Source organism: Schistocerca serialis, chromosome 2 (assembly GCF_023864345.2).
Source record: "Schistocerca serialis cubense isolate TAMUIC-IGC-003099 chromosome 2, iqSchSeri2.2, whole genome shotgun sequence".
Taxonomy (NCBI): Eukaryota; Metazoa; Arthropoda; class Insecta; order Orthoptera; family Acrididae; genus Schistocerca; species Schistocerca serialis.
The window spans coordinates 954,165,971-954,189,700 of NC_064639.1; the positions used below are offsets into that span (position 1 = coordinate 954,165,971).

The 23,730-nt window shown below is 42.5% G+C and overlaps 1 protein-coding gene across 2 annotated transcripts in view; it reads right to left on the reverse strand.

Moving 5' to 3' along the window:
* Positions 1–23,730, reverse strand: part of LOC126458334 (rRNA methyltransferase 2, mitochondrial) — a 79,994-nt gene that overhangs the window by 15,252 nt on the left and 41,012 nt on the right. The window contains exon 3 of one of the 2 annotated variants that reach the window (XM_050095294.1): positions 5,744–6,030. In XM_050095294.1, the coding sequence (XP_049951251.1) occupies positions 5,744–6,030 (287 nt within the window). Of the gene's footprint in view, positions 1–5,743; positions 6,034–23,730 lie in introns of both variants that reach the window. The other variant, XM_050095293.1, reaches the window with a different exon arrangement.

Genomic DNA, 23,730 nt, shown 5'->3' on the forward strand with positions numbered 1-23,730 from the left:
GACTGGCTACCGTGCTGGATATCAAGTGCAAACAAGTCCATTATCATCATCAGCGCAAAAAACGATACTACACAGTCTATGGAGGAAAATGCACCCAGGAGGGTGACCTCGCCCAACAGCTGGAGAATGGGCAGAAGTGGTGATCCACATCGACGAAGGATGCGAGAGGTCTCAGTGCAAGATGCACCGTGTAAGGCGCCCTTCCCCAATTGACTTGCTCTTCAGAAAAATTTGGAAGAATGAAGGTCAAACCCTACAGGGGACCATCACATAAAGACCGAAACATGTGAGACTCCTTTAGTCACCCCTTACAACAGGCAGGAATACCTCAGGCCTACTGTAACCCCTGAACGGGCAGGGGGGATAGAGGGGGGCAGGGCGGGGGAGAGAGGGGGGCAGGGCGGTGGAGAGAGGGGGGCAGGGTGGGGGAGAGAGGGGGGCAGGGCGGGGGAGCGAGGGGGGCAGGGCGGGGGAGAGAGGGGGGCAGGGTGGGGGAGCGAGGGGGGCAGGGCGGGGGAGAGAGGGGGGCATGGCGGGGGAGAGAGGGGGGCAGGGTGGGGGAGAGAGGGGGGCAGGGCGGGGGAGAGAGGGGGGGGGCAGGATGGGGGAGAGAGGGGGGCAGGGCGGAGAGGGGCAGGGGGGTCAATAAGTACAAATCACTGTATGCATGAAAAAACAGAGTGATACAATTATAGAACTAACTTGTTCCACAACATAGCAAGAGGTCACAATTGTGAGCCACAGGATACTAAAATAACTTACTAACTAGCTTCATCATGTATTGCAGCAGCAGCAGCAGCTCTGTGGCTTACACTGTGGTTAAGGAGGAAGAATTATCGTGACTTATGATCAGAAACACTAGTCTATTGGTTCCATTACAAACTGAAACACAATGAAAAAAAGTATTCTTCTGCAGCCACTGAAAACGAAAATTCAAAATATCAGGCATTGTGTCAAAAGTACTTCAAAAGCAAGTGAGCAATATTTGAGTAGTTCCACCATACTATCTAAAATGGATAGTTAAATTGCTGTAATTTTGTTTTAAGGTTTAATTTTCATGTGTAATTTTTGAGACTAATTATGTATGAAGTAAGATAATGAAAATTTGTAACATATAAATATATTAGACGGAAGACACTACATCTGGTAATACAGGCTCTACAAGTATAGTTTTGTAAACTTACTGTTCAATTCTTAGAGCTACTTTTAATCATAATTACTAATATCCTGCTCCAACTTTTACATTTTCAATAAGCAAAAGTTGAAGTATGGACTAATATTTTACTGCACTTCAACTTCACCTGGAAGGGATTTTTGGCTGCAGCCATGCTCGAACGGGAGTAAGATTCAAAAGTCAAGATCCTAAAACATGTTGGGCTGGCTAGTGACCTACAGCCAACTGTCCTGTCTACCTGCCAGATTATCCCAGAAGCAACCCGCGATGGCTCCACACTGCATCTTGACCAAGCAAACACGCAGTCCTTACCAGTCCAATTGGCTGCATCCTACTGGGTATTTCAGAACCTCCACTTTCATATCTTACTCCCATTCAGGCATGATTGAAGCCGAGAATGCTTACCAGTCAGAGGAGGAAGGTACAGCAGTATACATACAGGGTGGTCAGAAACAGTCTGAAAAGCTCATAAGGATGTTGCAGGGCAGACTAAGAAACAATTGTTAAGAAAAAAATTCAATATGTTGCATCATTTCTGAGTTAATTAGCATTGAAGTTAGCCCTTATGGTCATTATGTGGGCAAATTCAAGCAGTCCACCAGAAACAGTAGCCAAATGTGTTCTTTGCTTTCCTGAAACCAAATAAGAGAGGGATACAAAAATTGGACATGGGATGGTAGTAAGGATTGAAGCTGAGCCAAAGGCTGAGCCGTCTCGTTCAATATCATCTATGCCATGAGAACAACTGAGACAAACTGCATCTGGCATGTCGTTTGAATTTGCACAAGCTATGGCTTGATTGGCTAACTTCAGTGCTAATTTACTTGGAAATAGTGCAACATATTGAATTTTTTATTTCTCAACACAACCTACCCTGCAACAACACCCTTACAAGTTTTACAGGTTTTCAGCTTTGAATTTGTGCTTTCAGGCCTTAATTTTTGTATGAAAGCATATTGTAGTCAGGGGTATTAACACAAATTTTCTAAACAACACTTCCTCCATTTCAAAATTCAGGTTTATACTGTTCTACTCAAACCATTTGTCGCTTCCATTTGGACCAACTCGCCTTATGGCAGACAATCATATGTTTATCTACATATTTGCAACCAAACCTCCAGAGATCTTTGTTAATCTTCTCATATTTTTGGGGCCACAGTCATGCGATAATGTTTGAATGATATTTCTGTCATTCGACTGTATAAACTTCTTTTTTTGAAAACATGTTTGCTACCTGTCTGCTGAACATTTTTGTGACTTTGCACTTATCTGCATTCTGGGACACCCAGTTCAATATATCTTGATGATGACTTCATTAACAAAATCCAATTATACCCAACACTGTTGTACTTGAAATAGCTTAAGGCCAAAATCATGATAGTAATATAAAATAAAGAATTTTGTGCAGTAAAATGGCAGAAGTATCATTTCGGTGTCTCTGCATCAGACATATCTGTTCATGATGTAACATTTATGAATTACTCATTAAAATATCCAAACAACATTTACAAATTTTAAGTACATGACTATGTTTCAACTTAAGCTAATGCCTATGAAATTTCTTTGGAGGCAATGGCATGAAATAAGATCAATATAAATTTTGACTCAGTAGTCAACGGCCTTGACACAGTGGTAGCACCAGTTCCTGTCAGATCACCGAAGTTAAGCGCTGTCAGGCTGGGCTAGCACTTGGACGAGTGACCATCTGGTCTGCCGAGTGCTGTTGGCAAGCAGAGTGCACTCAGCCCTTGTGAGGCAAACTGAGGAGCTACTTATCGAGATTTAGCGGTTCCGATCTCATAAACTGACATATGGCTGGGAGAGCAGTGTGCTGACCACATGCCCCTCCATATCCACATCCAGTGACGCCTGTGGGTTGAGGATGACACAGTGGCTGGTCAGTACCACTGGGCCTCTATGACATGTTCGGGTGGAGTTCATTTAGTTTACATGATAAACACACTCCTCTGAAACCTGTATGAGACAAACTGCACCATGACTTAAACACCTTATGAGTATGAGACACAGTTCACAGAACACAAAAACTGCACCCGACCTGTGACAACTATCTCACTAACAAGAAAATATGGAACCAAGCTACTCAACCTGTAAGAAATTAAAAACTCATTGCTTACATATGCTCATTCATTAATTGAGGACATTCGCAGATCCATCAACCTGTGGCAAAATCTACAGAGTGTAGGAATAGACAAATCTAAAGCTGAACCCCTAACTCCCGTCAAGGTCCAAAATTAGTATTTCATCACACTGATGCCCTTACTTGACCAACAAAACAGCACAAACATTCAGTTCCCTGAATAAACCCTTGGTTGGTGTGAACTAAACATTTTTCTTCATTATGCAGCCTTCGATACCGCAAGAAATCAATTGCACAGATTTGTTTGAAAGCTGCTGGACATGATTATATTACAATGCAAATGAACTACCTCATTTTCTAGTCCACTAATGTCCAAATTAATGGACATATTTCACTACTCTCTGACTTCCAGCATCTACCTGACAGCCTGGAAGCAGGAACTTATACACTGCAGTAACGAAAGTCATGTGATACCTCCTAATATTGTGTTGGACCTGCTTTTGTCCGGCGTAGTCCAAGAACTCTATGTGGCATGGACTCAACAAGTCATTGGAAGCCCCCTGTAGAAATATTGAGCCATGCTACTTCTATAGACGTCCGTAACTGCAAAAGTATTGCCTGTACAGGATCCTGCGCGTGAACTGATCTTCCCATTATTCATTATTATGGAATTCATGATGGGTGATCTCAATGGCCACATCATTGACTCGAATTATCCAGAATGTCCTTCAAACCAATCATGAACAATTGTGGTCCAGTGACATGGCACATTGTCAACCATAAAAATGCCATCATTGTTTGTAAACATGAAGTCCATGAATGGCTGCAAATGGTCTCCAAGTAGCCGAACATAACCATGATTGGTTCAGCTGGAATGGAGGACCCAGCCCATTTCACATAAACACAGCCCATACCACTGTGGAGCCACCACCAACTTGCACAATGCCTTGTTGAGACAACTTTCGTCCATGGCTTTGTGGGGTCTGCACCACACTTGAACCCTACCATCAGCTCTTATCAAATGGAAATCGGACTCATCTGTCCAGACTACAGTTTTCTAGTAATCTAGCGTGCAATCAATATGGTCACAAACCCAGAAGAGGCACTGTAGGCAATGTCATGCTGTTAGCAAAGGCACTCGCATCTGTCTTCTGCTACCACAGCCCATCGACACTAAATTTCTCCGCACTGTCCTAATGGACATGCTCGTCACGCATCCCACATTGATTTCTGCAGTTACTTCACACTATGCTGTTTGTCTGTTAGTGTTGACAACTCTACGCAAACACCACTGCTTTCAGTCATTAAGCGAAGGTCAATGGCCACTGCATTGTTCGTAGTGAGAGGTAATGCCTAAAATTTGGTATCCTTGGCACATTCTTGACACCATGGATCACAGAATACTGAATTCCCTAATGATTTCCAAAATGGGGTGTCCCTCTCCAACTAGCATTCCGTGTTCAAAGTCTGTTAATTCCCATCGTGCAGCTGTAATCACATCAGACATCAATTCACATGAATCACCTCAGTACAAATGACAGCATTGCCAATGCACTGTCCACTTATACCTGGTGTGCATGATACTGCTGCCATCTGTACTGTGCTTATCACTATCCGACGACTTTTGTCACCTCATTGTAAAACGATTATCCAAGTTTTTATCTAATGCTTTAGAATGTGTATTTCACAATAAGCTTACAATTACTTATCCTCAATAAATGTTTTAGACAAATGGTGGTCAGATTTCTGCAAAAAGTCACAGCCTGATGCCTTTGACACTCTACTTGTCAAACCCACAAGCCAAACTTTTTCTTTAAGCACTATGGAATGATGCTATTCATTCCTCAAATTCTACAAACAGTGTGTAATAAATGAAGCAAGAATTGACACTGGAAGGATGTCGTATCAGAAGTACCGCAATAAAGTCCCACAGTAATTAAGGGGATAGTTTACACTCACAACAGCATTCTTATAAGTAGGATAATATTTTCCCCAATTGTGATGATTATGAAGTCACTGTTATTCTTTTTCCTATTGTTTGTGAAATTCATTTCAACTTGGAGTACCAACAACTGGTATTCTCTTATATGCTGTCCAGTTCATTCTACAATTCCAGATATTCTTCACTTTTAGCCAGTGGGGCTTTGTCATCTTTGAAATTTAAGATAGGTATCTATCTCCTCTAAACAACATAATTTATACAGTGCAATTTTGCCTTACATTATTCATAATACGAGCTTATCATTCTTAATTTTCAATTTTTATTGCTCCCACTCTTGATATGTACAGCACAATAATAAATGATTATTTCCACTGCACATAATATAGCTTTGAAAAGAAAATATCTTTGTAATTAACATTGTGTGAGGAAAGTTTTACAAGTAAGACATTATGGGTAAAAATATGAGACTTTCACCTCTCAACATTCATCACAAATAAAAGTGTAACATTAAAACCATTGCACAACAAACCTTAACCAAAAGCATTGCTGATCCTGGCTTTGAGACAGTAAGTGCAAACTTGAATGCTGCATAAGCTAATACCAATATATTCTCTTGATCCAGAACACGCACTCCAGTTGCATTCGGAGCCATATCACTCAGTATCACATCAGCTGGGCCAAAGTTGTTCAAATGTTCTGTAAGTTTCTTTTGAGTTGTTTGCTCAGTGAAATCATGACCACCCAGAATGATTGCACCATTGACAGGGTATATAGGCAGACAATCCACAGCAATTACATGTCCCACTGGCTGTTTTTCTTCTGAAACAAAAAGTACAAATATAAAAATCAGTACTCCTCACAAAAATTTGTTTGTTATGTTTTATAATTATGAGAAATTCTGTGGTATATGGTGTGTAACATGTTTCTATAGCACAAATTAAATTAACACAGTTTCAGCATTGATTGTATATAGCCACTGCAAATGTAACTCTCATGGCCAAGACAGTTCACTGTAATTTATGCCTCTTATCATTTAGCTCCATACACTGTTTCCTATAAATGACCTTACAATTACCTGGACTTTACACTGTATCTGTTTGAAGTGTTCTCAACACTGTTTTTTTTTTATGCATTTCATTAAAGTACAAGACTCAATTGGGATTTAACGCATTGTATGTTAGAGCAGTGTGTGACAAAGTAAGCTGGGATCTTTTTACTTTCTCTCTTGTTTTGCCATCTGCCTCCTTAAATTCATTTTTTATTTTTGACTAATTATCATTAACATATGTGAGTATAATCCGCATTTTCATTAAAAGAGAAAGGTTGGCCATCAGTTTTAAAGAATGTAACACCAGATCTAGCTTTGAGCTTAGTTTTGTGTATGTCATCAGTTTCCTAATTTATTTTGACTATTCCTAGTTAATATCTTTTGGTAAAGGGTGAAATCATTGATTGTTTCATAACTTAAATTCTATTGTTGATGTATAAACAAATATAAATTCTGGCACTCTTTAAGTATTTATTTGGCTCTATTTGAAAACATGTTAGCAAAGCCAGCTCTTAATTAATTCCAAAGCAATTATCCATTTTGTCAAAAGTGTCTTTTCTATAACTTTATCTGTTAATTTCATCATTTAAACAAATAATACAGCTTAAATCTCTCGGCAGAAGAAACTGTTAAAGAGAACCGCTTTCTTGGTGTATTCAGTTAATTTAATGAGTTATGTTTTAATTGCAATTTCTGTAAGTTAAACATCAAACAATGTATAGTTTCATTAATTATTATTGTGATGATATATAAAGGTCTAATTTTTTGTCCCAAGACAGTCAGTCCACAGTCAATTTTCAGACAAGAAACGCGTGCTGGTTAGGTCAACAACAATGCATCAACTTAACTGTGAAAGAAGTGTAACACAAATAGGCCATGTGTTACAACAATGACAATGTCTGTTCAATACATACCATATTATTCTGAAAGAACTATGAGCTGTGTGGTTAGGTTTTTACTGCTCATAGATATTCAACAGTAAACTATTGTAGCAGTATGCTGATGTTTGCCTGCAACCTATTAATGAGGCTTATCAAAATTTGCCAATAGCTAACTGGCCGTATAACTGTAATATTGGGGAGGGGGGGGTGAACAGTGAAAGTAAAGAAATGTGAAATGCAACTGTCAGCTACATCATTTACAGTAATCAGTGTTGAACTTCCACCCCGCATTTTTCAGCCAGTATAACAATGCAATATGTCGACACCAAGGACTGTCAACGAAGTAATAAAGCAGGCAAACGTCACAATTGTTTGGGTATCTGCACAGGTACAAAAGTTGCTGATGAATACTTACTCTGCAAATCCTGACAGTATTTTTATTTTTTTATTGTGGTGATAGCAAATCAAGTTACAACTAGAGCAGTTGTTGCATTATCAAGAACAAGAGAAGCAGCAGCAGCAACAACAAATGATGTTAATGCAACAAGTTGATCAATAAAAGAACCCAGTTTCATCTCCTACATCAATGTCATTGACAGTTTTGGTAGGTCTAAGGAGACTTGGGAAATTTAATTATGCTTTCCTGCAATCTTGCTGATCCCACCATTGAGTAAGCTTTATTACCGTTTTCTTGCAGTCAATGTTTTAGTGCAACAGGATCCAGAGCCATGATAAACTACTTGAATGAAACTAGTTTACTGCATTGGCCGTTTGTATTGAACCAGATACTACAAGCTCAACCCTGGTTATGAGGTAAACCATTTTATTTTATGGCATTTTCACCTACTGTATACATATCATTTTATCTGTACTTACATAATGTTTAATTTTTATTTTAGTTTATTGCATATCAGGCCAATGATGCTCTGCCGATGAAATTATATGACTGTAACCCAAAACATGTGCTTAATGGGTCAAATATTGTAAGTGCTCTTTATATTCTGGTGACTATAATCATTGGTTACTTTGTACCTTGTATTCTAATTATGCTTTTCCTATATTTATGCAGCTGTACAGCTGAAATGATGTAATATACAAAATGGAAATAAAATAGACATAAAGAACAGCCTGTGTAAAAAAAAAAAATAATAATAATTTCTTTCACAAAATTCTTTTAATTATTTGTGTTAAGTGGCACAAAAATTACAGCCACACACTGACTCCAGTAGTATAAAATTCAATCATACTATTGATTTTTTGACCCAACCTTATGGTCAGCAAATACACAAGGCAACACCTTAATTGTAATTTAATCAATGTGCTAATAACTGTATGATTAACAGAGTGCTGACCACCAAGGTCTTAATTGTATATGCAATTTTTTGTGTAATGAATTCAATGTATCCTACACCTGCTTCGTCATCAGGGTATCAAGTGCCTACTGCATTGATGACACTACCTCAAATGATTGAGGAATGTAGTGGTCAGTCCGAAGAGGCAAGGGCTTCAGACTCAAGTTCAGTAGGGAGCAAGACTAGCTACAGCAACTTTAATGAGAAAGTCAGATTAAATTAGATTAGATTCAATTTCGTTCCACAGATCCAAAAAATGAGATGATTCTCGTGGGTGTGCAACATGTCAGTACCAACAATTCCCAAAATAGAAAGAAACTGGCAAAAGGCTGCCATGTAGACAACAGAATAGTAGTCAGTAATAAGCAGCCCATAATTTTAGTAGGTGTCATGTAGTTCACTGGCAGTGCCCCTTAACAATTTTGTTCTGGCATGCTGAAGAGTAAGCTTGAAATCAGCATCTGCAAAATAGTTTCAAACTGACTTGGGCACAGCCGTGTCACTTATCAATCTGGATGCACATTACGAACTATTCTCACTGCCACTACTAGCCCCACAGTGGCAATTGACTGTTTATAGAAGTCAATCAGTGCTACTAAGAGGCCAAATCAGCATAGCTAAGTATAAGAATGTCTACAGACCACTAACATTATTAGTGACAGCTTCCCCGATACTTGCAAACATTTTTCGGCTACATGCAATTTCGTTGTTTAGCTTCCAAATCAATGAGCAAGATAAACCACTCTATTTAATGAGCTGCATGTATTGTGCAGTTATTTGAATCTTTGTCGGCCTGTGCAAAATTTTTCATTCATGTGCCATTATAATCCCGAGTCCAGCAACATTTTTGTCATGCTCAAACAGTAACTTTCGTAATGCAGATTCTCTCAAAACAGAACTTGATTGATTACATGACGTAAGTGCTGTCACCCCTGCCTTGTCAATCAATGGACTAACGCCCATGATAGTCATTAAAAAATGAATTTTTGGGAGCTTCACAGTCAAAGTTAATGCACAGGATAATACAGATTTATATCTGGTTCTGCATCTGGATGACTTGCTGGACAAGTAAGATGGAGGCCACTACTATTCAAAAATCAATTTAGCAGACACATATTTGCATTTGCTGTTAGAAGTGGAAACACAAAAAATACCTGTGTTCAATGTAACATTCAGAATCTACAAATATAAAAGATAATTATTTGAAGTCACAACTGCTTCAACTGTTTTTCAAAAGTATTTATCGCATCACATCCAAGGGATGCACAGAGCCTAGCTATATGGATGGCATCGGGCTTCACACTGACAACACAGGGCACTTCAACACCATAGACAAATTCCAAGTGACCAAAAGTTTTAAAGAACCGAATTGATTTATGGTTAAGCTCCTGCTTTTGTTGTTGAACAAACAATGAAACAAAGGTGTCAAGTTTGTGCAGTCTGTGGCCTGTCACAAGATAATAATGCTACGGAAATGGTGTGTGAAACCTGTACCATGCCTCACGGCATTTAGGGTAACGCTTGTGACAATACAGTGTTGGTTTGGTCCCATACCACAAAAAAGGCAGCAGAATAAATCAACTGGTTGTCTATATCTCCACAACATTATCAGTGGTGCAATTCAATAACTCCCGAGTGAGGAGGTTTGCTTGCTCTGGATCCGGAGGGCTATGCCGGCGGTAGTGTAGCCACCAGTAAGGTCACCCATGCAGGACAGGCCAAAGCGGAGGAGCCAGACAAAGTGAGTCCCACAATGACCTATCATTAGCCTGTCTCCTATCTTATCCTATCCTAAACCTCTTCTTTTTTCCTTACCATTATCAAACCCTTGCCAGGGATACGGCGAAATCCTTAATGGCAGCTACGACCGAGGAGAACATCTTTGGTACGGCAGCTGGCGGAGGAGGCACCCTTTCCCTCCTAAAGGCAAATGAGGAGCGGAACAACTGCCTTGTGGTGCAGAGGAATCTTCAAAGGCTGAGGGAGTAAACCCTGAAAGAACATCCTCAGATGCGTTAGGCTTAGCAGGCCAGCAGATGAGAAAAAGTTGTTACTGCTTTCAAATTAAAGAATGAGCCTTGGATTAAAAATACTTAATGTAGACAGCACTTCTTGTTCACCTAGAACAAATGACAGCCCTTCACAGCCTGAAGAAAAACCAAGGAACGCAAGAAGATACACTAAACAAGAACAGAAAACTAGAACCCAACAAAAAGCCAAAAACAAGTTGAGCGTGGGAACATTAAATGTAATAACCTTCACAGGAAAGACTGAAGAGATTGTAGAAATGATGGACAGGAGAAATATTCATATCCTTGGATTGAGTGAGACCAAGTGGAAGGGAAAAAACTCTAAATTGCTGAGAGGTGGGTACAAATTATACTGGCAGGGTCACAATAAAGAGGCAAAAAATGGAGTGGGGTTTGCGTTTCACAAAGACATTGAACCAGTTACAGATGTGAGTTTTGTAAGCGAAAGGATACTTAGAGCAAGAATGAACTTAGGAAAGAATAGTTTTACTATACTCCAACTGTACGCACCTCTGCAAGGGTGCAGTGAGGAAGAAAAAACGAAATTACTAAAAGACCTGGAAGACCAAGTAAGATAATTGGGGGTCTGAATGCTCAGATTGACACGGATAGAAATGGATATGAGGAGGTGAAGGGCCCCTTTGGATACGGAACACAAAATGACAAAATGTTGAGAGTGAAGCAATTCTAAATCTGTGCTACGGTATATTGATAAGTTTCACTTATGGACTGTCTGACAGCAACTGAATAAAACACAATTTTAGTGCCATACGCGTTTCGCCTTTATTTTCTGCAAGGCATCATCAGTGGCAGGTTGCGTAGACAGTTTCTTACATATTACGCTCTTGTTGCATTTTTCGTGTTGTTCTTCTTCCTATGAGCGCCAGTTTGCTGTTTTTTTCCACATTCCACAGCACTATGCACTGAACGCTTGTTTTAATGCAATGTTTTGGTTTCTGTGCATAAGGAATTATCTTTTAGTGAAGAATACATTCTTCAAGAAACGAGATAGCCGTAAGATTATGGCAAATCTAAGACAGTTATAGACTATATATTAACGGACAAATTATTTGGAGCAAAAGTAAGGGACACTTAAGTCATACCAAGTGAGCACTTGGATAGCGACCACAGGTTACTAGTCGCTGATCTAAATTATAAGATGAAAAGTTTGAATGCTGTAGAAAGAATGCCAAAAATTAAGTAGTGGAAGTTGACAGAAGAAGAAAATAAGAAAAGTTTCCAAAATTTAGTAGTACAAAAATTGCCCAAAACTGAAAGGGGTAGTGGAGAGGAAGAGTGGAACCTATTTAAAACAACAATAGTTAACAGTGCTGTGCAGATATGCGGCAAAACAAAGGGTAAAGTGAAAGACAAAGAAACCAGTTGGTGGAACGATAGAGTAAAAGATGCAATTAAAAATGTAATCTGGCAAAGAAAAACATGGAGTTTGAAAAAAGAAATCAGAACCAGGGGCTGGTACCAAAAGACGAACACAAGGTGACAACACTGGAGAAGGAATACCAACAAAGGAACTTCAAGCAAAGAGAACTGTGAAAGAAGAAAAGGAGAAGAGTTGGGAAATATTCACCCAGAAACTAGAGCAGGATAGCAAAGGGAACCAAAAACTCCTATATGGGTTATTGAAAAGTAAAAGATCTGACAGAGAAGACATAAAAGCGATTGAAACAGAGGATGGGGATATTATCAGGGACATGGAAGGTATCAGAGAAGAGATGAAGAATTATTTTGAAATCTTATTGGATGGGGAAGGTGCACAAGAAAGGAACACCGAAATCATTGAATTAAAGAAAGAGCAGGAGCCAATCTCTTGGTTAGAAACTGAGAATTCCCTGAAAGAGATGAAAAGTGGGAAGGCAGCTGGAGTAGATGAGCTAACAGCGGTTATGATTAAAGCCGCAGGAATCCATGGAATACAATGGTTACACCGGGTGCTGGGAGTGATATGGAAAGAAAAAAAAGTGCCGGATGAATGGAAAAAAGGAATAAAAATACTATTGTTCAAGTAAGGTAGTAGAAAGAAATGCACCAACTACCGAGGAATCACATTGCTTTAAGATAATGGAAAAGGCCATAGAAAAAAGATTGCAGAAAATTCTAGAACACCAATTAGAGGAACAACGGCATGGGTTCAGAAGTAATAGGGGAACAATAATTCTCATTTTCTTCCTCCGTCAGTTAATGGAAAAATACTGGGAAAAACGAAAGGACTTGATAGTAGTATTCGTGCATTTGGAAAAAGCATATGACAGTGTACCAAGAGATAAAATATGGGAATGCTTGAGAAAACAATGCTCCTGATTCATTAAATAAAAAAGTCCAGGTGCTGTACAATGGTTGTGAGATCAGTGTACAAGTAGGAGGTGGAAGATCAAAATGGTTTAAGACAAAGAGAGGTCTTCAGCAAGGCAGTTCGCTCTCCCCTTTACTCTTAATTACACTTATGGACACAATCATGAAAGAAATCAAGGAAGAAGAAAATGAAGAGCTCAACGCTTTTGTTTTTGCTGATGACATCGCAATTTGGGGAGAGACGGAAATGGAGGTTCAGAGGAGATTAGATTACTGGAACACAAAATTTTAAAAAATTCAAGTTAACTGTGAGTAGGAACAAGACAGTGGCGATGAAGATGAGCAGGACACCCACACCTTGTCACATCATACTGGAGGGGGAGTAGGCTGAATGTGTGAAAAGCTTCAATTATCTGGGTAGCATCATATCACGTGATGGAAGTTTCAAGCTAGAAGTCTTAAACAGAATAACAAAAGGATCTAGCTTCTTCCACCAAGTACGAAATCTAATCTGGGAAAAGGAAGTCCCTCAAAGGGCCGAACAGACCATGTATAAAACTTATCTCCTGCCAATAATGATGTATAGTCTGGAGGCCTGCGTCATAAATAAGAGAGAAGAGAATCAAATACAAGCATGTGAAATGAAGTTCCTTAGGTCAGCTCTACAAAAAACTAGGTGAGACAGAGCCAGGAATGATTATGTAAAGGGAGACCTGCAGGTGACATTGACTACAGAGGAGAGGATGTGTGCATTGAGACTGAAGTGGTTCGGTCATGTGAAGCAAATGCACCTGACCCGAACTCCACACCAGTATTTGGAGAGAAGGTTCCAGCAAGAAGACCAATTGGGCAGCCTAGAAATAGATGGACAGACCAGGTTAAAGAAGATCTCAAGAGGAGAGGAGTAACATGGGATGTAGTGGAGAGGGAAAAGCTATACCAGGAGAGAAACCAATGGAGGCATATCGTTCACAAAGTCCCTACCTGGCTCTCTGGAAGGAAATCCTGATGATGCTGCTGCTGCTGCTGATGATGATGATGATGATGAAAACTGATCATAGTTTATGGCCACAATTAATTTCACATTTACCATTTGGCTTTAACCCATTACTGGCCATTGTCCCTTTTTTTGGGACGCGTATATTTTACTTATTTCTACATAAGCAATGGATCTTTTAACCTTTATTGTTGCACCTGTAGGTTCAACAAACTGCTATAAGCCTGTAAATGTAAAATAAATAACTTTTTTCTAAGTACTTCACGTCAGGAAAATTATAAACTTGGCAATTTTTTGTTCTCGCACTCGGCAGCACTGTATGTCTGCTGGTAGTTCCTGGACGGCAATGAGCTGTGATTTAGTTGTCTGGGCATGTTTGTTATGAACATATGGATGTCTGTGTAAGATTAAGTATACTTCAGATTTTTTCAAGTAAGTGCAATATCGATATATTTTATGCGTCCCAATAATGGGACAATGGCATGTTACACTATCATTTATTGTTGATATGCCCTATTCTTGTATACACATATTATACAGAGAAGAACTGCATTTTACATTCTTTATATCTGCTTTTTTTCATATTCTATTCGAATTTTACGATTCCAACAGGATAAAAAACATGCCGCGTGGACTTACACTTGAAGAAATTCTAGCAGAACTAGAGAACCATCAAGAGAGTGATGATGAAGATGATGACATAGAATTGGTGATTATTCCACCCGATGCAGATGTAATAACAGATGAAGAAGACATTGTCGAAAATGTACTGAACAATGAGTCTGTTGTACAAGATGTAGCCGGTACTTTAGAGCTCATAACAAGCCGAGATGAAGCTAATGCTACAGTTGTACCTCCAGAAGCCAAAAGAAGGAAAGCGTTAGGAGATGGAGCAGAAAGTGGTACGTTATCTACAAAAAAATATAAATATAAGTGGTATAAATATCAACCCACGTACACAAACACTAGTGAACCACGGAAGAGCAACAAACATTATGTTGCGGAATGTCTAGCAAATAAGACAGTGCCCCAGGTGTTTGAGGATTTTTTTTCTGAGAAACTAATAGATACTACACTCCTGGAAATGGAAAAAAGAACACATTGACACCGGTGTGTCAGACCCACCACACTTGCTCCGGACACTGCGAGAGGGCTGTACAAGCAATGATCACACGCACGGCACAGCGGACACACCAGGAACCGCGGTGTTGGCCGTCGAATGGCGCTAGCTGCGCAGCATTTGTGCACCGCCGCCGTCAGTGTCAGCCAGTTTGCCGTGGCATACGGAGCTCCATCGCAGTCTTTAACACTGGTAGCATGCCGCGACAGCGTGGACGTGAACCGTATGTGCAGCTGACGGACTTCGAGCGAGGGCGTATAGTGGGCATGCGGGAGGCCGGGTGGACGTACCGCCGAATTGCTCAACACGTGGGGCGTGAGGTCTCCACAGTACATCGATGTTGTCGCCAGTGGTCGGCGGAAGGTGCATGTGCCCGTCGACCTGGGACCGGACCGCAGCGACGCACGGATGCACGCCAAGACCGTAGGATCCTACGCAGTGCCGTAGGGGACCGCACCGCCACTTCCCAGCAAATTAGGGACACTGTTGCTCCTGGGGTATCGGCGAGGACCATTCGCAACCGTCTCCATGAAGCTGGGCTACGGTCCCGCACACCGTTAGGCCGTCTTCCGCTCACGCCCCAACATCGTGCAGCCCGCCTCCAGTGGTGTCGCGACAGGCGTGAATGGAGGGACGAATGGAGACGTGTCGTCTTCAGCGATGAGAGTCGCTTCTGCCTTGGTGCCAATGATGGTCGTATGCATGTTTGGCGCCGTGCAGGTGAGCGCCACAATCAGGACTGCATACGACCGAGGCACACAGGGCCAACACCCGGCATCATGGTGTGGGGAGCGATCTCCTACACTGGCCGTACACCACTGGTGATCGTCGAGGGGACACTGAATAGTGCACGGTACATCCAAACCGTCATCGAACGCATCGTTCTACCATTCCTAGACCGGCAAGGGAACTTGCTGTTCCAACAGGACAATGCACGTCCGCATGTATCCCGTGCCACCCAACGTGCTCTAGAAGGTGTAAGTCAACTACCCTGGCCAGCAAGATCTCCGGATCTGTCCCCCATTGAGCATGTTTGGGACTGGATGAAGCGTCGTCTCACGCGGTCTGCTCGTCCAGCACGAACGCTGGTCCAACTGAAGCGCCAGGTGGAAATGGCATGGCAAGCCGTTCCACAGGACTACATCCAGCATCTCTACGATCGTCTCCATGGGAGAATAGCAGCCTGCATTGCTGCGAAAGGTGGATATACACTGTACTAGTGCCGACATTGTGCATGCTCTGTTGCCTGTGTCTATGTGCCTGTGGTTCTGTCAGTGTAATCATGTGATGTATCTGACCCCAGGAATGTGTCAATAAAGTTTCCCCTTCCTGGGACAATGAATTCACGGTGTTCTTATTTCAATTTCCAGGAGTGTATTATTGAACAAAGCGAAATCTATGCTTGCCAACATAACAAAATAAATTTTCTGCTAACCAAAGAAGAACTAAAATCATTTATTGGCATACTACTTCTGAGTGGTTATCATAAGCTTCCCCATGAGAATATGTACTGCGAATAGGCTCCTGATGTCAGTCTTTCTTTACTCTTCAACTCCATGTCAAGAAATAGGTTTCGGGAAATAAAGCGATTCATTCATCTCAATGACAACTCCAAAATAGACAGAAATGACAAGATGTACAAACTGAGGTTGTACTTTGAAATGCTGATAAAGGAATTTGGTAAATTTGGCGTATTTCATTCAGAACTCTCAGTTGATGAAATGATGGTACGTTATTATGGCAAACATTCACCTAAAATGCTTCTGTGGGGAAAGCCTATCAAATTTGGATATAAAATTTGGTGTCTTACATGTTCCAATGGCTTGGTTTATATTTTTCGCCATACTGTGGCAAGACTGATAACAAACAGGAGCCTTTAGGTGCAAGGGTAATAAATGAACTAACCAGCATGATTCCAGAATCAGAGTATCCGAATTATAAGCTATTCTTTGAAACTTTTTCACCAATGTTGACACACTGATCACACCCGTAAAGAGTAAAATGAAAGCTACAGGAACAATAAGAGAGATCCGAACTAATGCATGGCCTTTGATTGACTCGAAAAGAATGGCAAAAGAAAAGGAATGAGGATTCTATGACTACATGTTTGACAAAGATAACGAAGTTCTGGTTGTGAAATGGAATGACAACACGCTAGTATGTGTAGCGACAAATTACAGTACTATTACTCCTGTGAGTTCTACTAAAAGATACTCACGGGCAAAGAAAAAGGAAATATCTGTTACAATGCCACATCTCATTGAAGAATACAATGCCCATACGGGTGGCGTAGATCTACTGGACAAGCAGATATCACTTTATAGGACGAGGATAAGGGCAAAGAAATGGTGGTGGCCATTATTCACACAGATGATAGATATCTGCATAATAAACACATGGCATGCATACCAAATTGCTAACTCTAATGAGAAGCTCTCACCTTTGGATGTCCGACAAAGAGTAGTGACGTTTTACCTATCAAAGAAAACAGGATCAGTACCCAAATGCAGACGACCACAAGGAAGTAAATAGAAGGAAAGACGGGTGAGCACAGATGTACGACTAGATCCAGGAAATCATTTCATTGTGCCAAGTAAAACACAGAAGAGATGTGCTTACTGCAAGAAAAAAACAACAAAAATTTGTGATAGGTGCAATGTTGGTGAAAACAAGTGTTTTGCTTCATTTTATACTGAATAGACATTCACTAATATTAAAACATTCTTTATTTATTGTTTGTGTTGTTTTTTACAATATTATGCATGGAGAATAAGGTTGTGAATTTGCATAGCGCATTTGGCCAATGTCCCAAAAATGGGACGGTCTGTAGTTTTTGTTCTAATAAACTGAAAATTTTCAAAACAACTTTTTATTCAATTAATCACTCAGTGTAACGTATTTATGTACAAAAGTTTGCAAAAAATTATCCGATAGAGTTTTGGCCAGTAATGGGTTAAATTCCATTGTATTAGGAATTCATGTAGTAATGGTATCACAAATATCGTGCCCTATTTTCTGGGAGCTTGGAACAGGGACTGTTTTAATACTGAAACAACATTATCTGTTTATTATTTGTATAACCCAAAAAATGTGACATACTGTTCAGAGGAAGATGATGATCAGGAAAACAGTCACCTAACTTTAAAAAGAAAGAGACTCTAACAAGGACAATGAAGCAGTTAACAATGGGGCAAGCAGCAGCAGCAGCAACAACAAAAAACAACATTACCATCTTCTTGTAGTCAATGTTTTAGTGCAACAGGATCAACAGCGATCATAAACTTCTTGAAAGAGATTAATTTCTTACATTGGCTTTTTGTACAGATCTGTGGTCTAGGGGTAAAATCTTTGATTAGTAACAAAAATGTCCTTGGTCACGGTTTCAAAACCTGCCACTGCTTGAATTTTTATTAATAATTAGCATTGGTGATCGAAGACTTCCAGCATAAGAAGTCACCCTCATTCTACAAATGACCTTGTCAAAAAGATGGGGTGGGAAACTGCCCCTAAAGGTGGAATAATCAGCAATGATCAATGGCGTGAGCTTGGACATGCCACCTGTAACTGAAAAAGTATCATCATGATCTCTCCATTGGCAAAAGATTCCAGAACAGTTCCCCATTCAGCTCTCCAGGAGGGAACTGTCAATGGGGAGGTGACCATGAGAAAAAGTTTGAAAAACCAACGAAAGGATAATGTTCTAAAAGTCAGGGCATGGAATGTCAAGAGCTTGAATGTGGTATGGATGCTAGAAAATCTGAAAAGGGAAATGAAAAGGCTCAATCTAGATGTAGTATGGGTCAGTGAAGTGAAATGGAAAGACAACAATGGTTTCTAGTCAGTCGAGTATAAAGTAATATCAACAGCAGCAGCAAATAGTATAACGGGAGTAGGATTTGTTACGAATAGGAAGGTAGGGTAGAGAGTTTTTTTTTTTTTTTTTTTTTTTTTTTTTTTTTTTTTTTTTTTTTTTTTTTTTTTTTTTTTTTTTTTTTTGTTGTTTTAGGGCGCAAAACTTCTATGGTCATTAGCGCCCAGCCCGTGACGTAGAAAACAGGAAAAAAACGAAATTTAAAATCAGCAGCAATGGAAACAAAGTCAGAAAATTTGAGAAACTAAAGGCAGAAGGAATGCTTAAAAGTCCACTATAGAAAGGGGTTGGTTGTCCCCCAAAAAAAAAAAAAGCTTCAAATGACTGACGTCATTTCACTGTCACTAATAAACTGTAGAACGCGGTCAGCTGAGCACGTGTCATCTGCTAAAATCGACGATAGATCAGGCGATAGCTGTAGACGGGAGCGTAACGGATTAAAATAGGGGCATTCAATTAAAAGGTGTCTGACCGTCCACAGCTGAGAGCAGTGGGGACAGAGTGGGGGAGGATCACCGCTTAAAAGATGTCGATGACTAAAAAGACAGTGCCCTATCCGGAGTCGAGCTAAAATTACCTCCTCCCGACGACGCGTTCGGGAGGAAGAGGTCCAAGCGCAAGGAAGGGCTTTCACTTCCCGCAATTTATTGTGGGGAAGTGTTGACCAATGCGCATGCCATAAATGAGTGACTTGGCGACATAAACCGCTCCGTAGATCGGTAAACGGAAGAGACTGAAGAGCTGGCCGAGGAAGAGAGACTGCAGCCTTGGCCGCTATATCGGCCGCCTCATTTCCACAGATACCAGCGTGTCCCGGGAGCCAGAGGAACGCCACTGAGACGCCCCCCAGGTGGAGCAAGCGCAGACAGTCCTGAATCCGGTGGACCAGAGGGTGCACAGGGTAAAGAGCTTGGAGACTTAGGAGAGAGCTGAGAGAATCGGAGCAGATTACGTACTGTATCCGCTGATGGCGGCGGATGTAGTGGACAGCCTGGAGAACAGCGTAAAGCTCCGCAGTATAGACCGAACACTGGTCGGGAAGCCGAAAGTGATTTGGGGTGTCGCCAACAATATAGGCACTCCCTACACCTAACGATGTTTTCGAGCCATCGGTGTAAATAAATGTGGCTTCCGTCATTTGTGCACATAGAGCAGCAAATGCCCGACGGTAAACAAGTGTAGGGGTACCATCCTTGGGAAATTGACATAGGTCTCTGAGCAAGTCGATCCGGGGACGGTGCCAAGGCGGTGCTGTACCCCAAGTTGTCAAGAAGGTTTTAGGAAAGTGGAAGTAAAGAGAATGGAGCAGTTGACGGAAGCGGACTCCCGGGGGTAGTAGGGAGGAGGAGCGGCCTGAATACCAGACATCAAAGGAGGCGTCGAAAAAAAGGTTATGGGCTGGATTAGCAGGCATGGAAGACAGATGGCTAGCATAACGACTCAGAAGGATTGCCCGCCGATTGGACAGCGGAGGTTCAGCAGTCTCAGCATAAAGGCTTTCCACAGGGCTGGTGTAAAAAGCTCCAGACACTAAACGTAATCCACGGTGGTGGATAGAGTCGAGTCGCCGAAGAATAGACGGCCGAGCAGAGGAGTAGACTATGCTTCCATAATCCAATTTCGAGCGCACTAAGGCGCGATAGAGGCGGAGAAGGACCACTCGGTCCGCTCCCCAAGAGGTACCATTCAGGACACGGAGGGTGTTAAGGGAACGCAGACAGCGAGCCGAAAGATAGGAAACGTGGGAGGACCAGCACAGTTTTCTGTCAAACATAAGACCCAAGAATTTAGCGACGTCGGAAAACGGAAGGTTGACAGGGCCTAGATGTAAGGAGGGCGGAAGAAACTCCTTACGTCGCCAAAAATTAACACAAACGGTCTTACTGGGTGAGAAACGGAAGCCGGTTTCGATGCTCCACGAGTGGAGGCGATCGAGACATCCTTGAAGACGTCTTTCAAGAAGGCTGGTCCGTTGAGAGCTGTAGTAGATCGCAAAATCGTCCACAAAGAGGGAGCCCGAGACATCAGGAAGGAGACAATCCATAATTGGATTAATGGCGATGGCAAACAGTACAACACTCAGCACGGAGCCCTGGGGTACCCCGTTTTCTTGGGAGAAAGTACGGGAGAGAGTAGTGTTCACCCGCACCCTAAATGTGCGCTCTGCCATAAATTCGCGAAGAAAAAGGGGCAGCCGGCCTCTAAAGCCCCAAGAGAACAGTGTACGGAGGATGCCTGTCCTCCAACAGGTATCGTACGCTCTCTCCAGATCAAAAAATATTGCTACCGTTTGGCGTTTCCGGAGAAAATTGTTCATGATATAAGTGGAGAGAGCAACAAGATGGTCAACAGCAGAACGATGCTTTCGGAATCCGCATTGGGCAGGTGTTAAAAGACTGCGGGACTCCAGCCACCAAGCTAAACGGTAATTCACCATACGCTCCAAAACCTTACAGACACTACTCGTGAGAGAAATGGGGCGATAGCTAGAGGGGAGATGTTTGTCCTTTCCAGGTTTCGGAACGGGAACGACAATAGCTTCCCGCCATCGCCTGGGAAAGGTACTGTCGGTCCAAATTCGATTATAAAGGCGAAGGAGGTAACGCAGGCTATGGGTTGATAAATGCAGCAACATTTGGACATGGATACCATCCGGTCCTGGGGCGGAGGAGCGAGAAGAAGAGAGTGCATGTTGAAGTTCGCGCATGGAGAAAACAGTATTGTAGCTTTCGCGATTTTGAGAGGAGAAAGCAAGATGTCGCACTTCCGCTGCACGTTTCTTCGGGAGAAACGCCAGCGGGTAATTTGAAGAGCTCGAAATCTCAGCAAAGTGCTGACCCAATGAGTGAGAAATTGCGACGGGGTCCACTAAGGTATCATGCGCGACAGTGAGCCCAGAGACCGGGGAGAAACTAGGCGCGCCTGAGAACCGTCGAAGCCGACTCCAAACTTCCGAGGAGGGAGTGAAGTTGTTAAATGAGCTAGTAAAGAATTTCCAGCTTGCCTTCTTGCTATCGCGGATGACGCGACGGCATCGCGCACGGAGCTGCTTATATCGGATACAGTTGGACAAAGTTGGATGGTGACGGAAAATGCGAAGAGCACGTCGCCGCTCACGTATTGCGGCACGGCATGCCTCGTTCCACCAAGGGACTGGAGGGCGCCGGGGCAATTCGGAGGTGCGTGGTATTGAACGTTCCGCAGCTGTGAGAATAACGTCGGTAAAATGTGTGACCTCATCGTCGACGCTGGGAAAGCGACGGTCATCGAATGTCGCTAGAGACGAAAAAAGTGTCCAATCGGCTTGGGCAAACTTCCAGCGTCGCGAGCGCATATATGGCAGTTGAGGCTGCAGTCGAAGAACACATGGAAAGTGGTCACTCGAGTGTGTATCATCAAGGGCGAACCATTCGAAGCGCCGAGCTAGCGGAACAGTACCGACCGCAAGGTCCAAATGGGATAAATTTGCCGTGGAGGCAGACAAAAATGTGGGGACCCCAGTGTTGAGGCAGACTAGATCCGCTTGGTGGAAGACGTCTAGCATTAGTGAGCCACGTGGACAAGGATGTGGAGATCCCCAAAGCGGGTGGTGGGCATTGAAGTCCCCAACCAGCAAATAGGGGGGTGGAAGCTGATCAAGAAGATGAAGGAGATCAGCTCGTGCCATTGGTGTAGACGATGGAATGTATACCGTACAAAGAGAGAACGTGTATCCAGAAAGGGAAAGACGGACGGCGACAGCTTGGAAGGAAGTGTTTAAGGGGATTGGGTGATAATGGAGAGTATCATGGAGCAGAATCATGAGTCCTCCATGGGCTGGAGTGCCTTCAACAGAGGGGAGGTCATATCGGACGGACTGAAAATGAGGGAGAACAAAGCGGTCATGGGGACGCAGCTTTGTTTCCTGAAGACAGAAGATGACCGGCGAGTAGGATCGTAAGAGGATCGACAATTCCTCCCGATTGGCGCGAATGCCGCGGATATTCCAGTGGATAATGGACATAGGGTGAACAGAAATGGAGGAACGTCACCAAGGGTGCTGTCAACTCAACGACTGCTCAGAGCTTGCGACCGACAGGATGGAATGGCATTCAGTCGAAGGCAGAAGATCCTGATCCATAGGTTGGTCAGGAGCAGCTCCTGCCACCAACGATCGGCCAGTTGACCGGCCACCAACAGTGCGCCTCGGCGACACAGAAGATGGCCGAGGGCGATTTCCGCCAGGTGGTGCTGTAGATGGGACACGCCTTGGCGGAGAAGGAGAGGAACTGTGTTTCTTCGTAGCCTTCTTGGAGGTATGTTTAGATGAAGGAGGAACCGATGGTTGTGAAGTTGCAGTACGTAAAAACTCTTCACGAGAATGCTCTTTTTTGGAAGACTTGGAGTCTGACTTTTGGGCTCGAGATTTAGCAGAACCCGACGAAGGGTGAGCCATAGAGTGGGCAGGCGAAAGAGGTGAGGTTGAACGGGCGATCTTTGCGCTGGCCGATCTGACGACCGTGGTACTAAATGTGAGATCGCAAGTCTGCGTGGCCGCCTCCTTTGTTGGTCGAGGAGAAGCAAGGACAGCGCTGTATTTTCCTTTCTGAGGCACGGTGGGCTGTCGACTGGCGAGTAACTTTCGAGCAGCAAAGGTCGACACCTTTTCCTTCACTCTTATTTCCTGGATCAGCTTTTCGTCCTTAAAAACAGGGCAATCTCGAGAGGAAGCAGCGTGGTCACCCATACAGTTGATGCAGCGAGGGGATGGAGGTGGACAAGCACCCTCATGGGCATCCCTGCCACACGTAACACATTTGGCCGGATTGGAACAGGACTGGCTGGTGTGATTGAACCGCTGACATCGATAGCAACGCGTAGGGTTTGGGACATAAGGGCGAACGGAAATTATCTCATAGCCTGCTTTG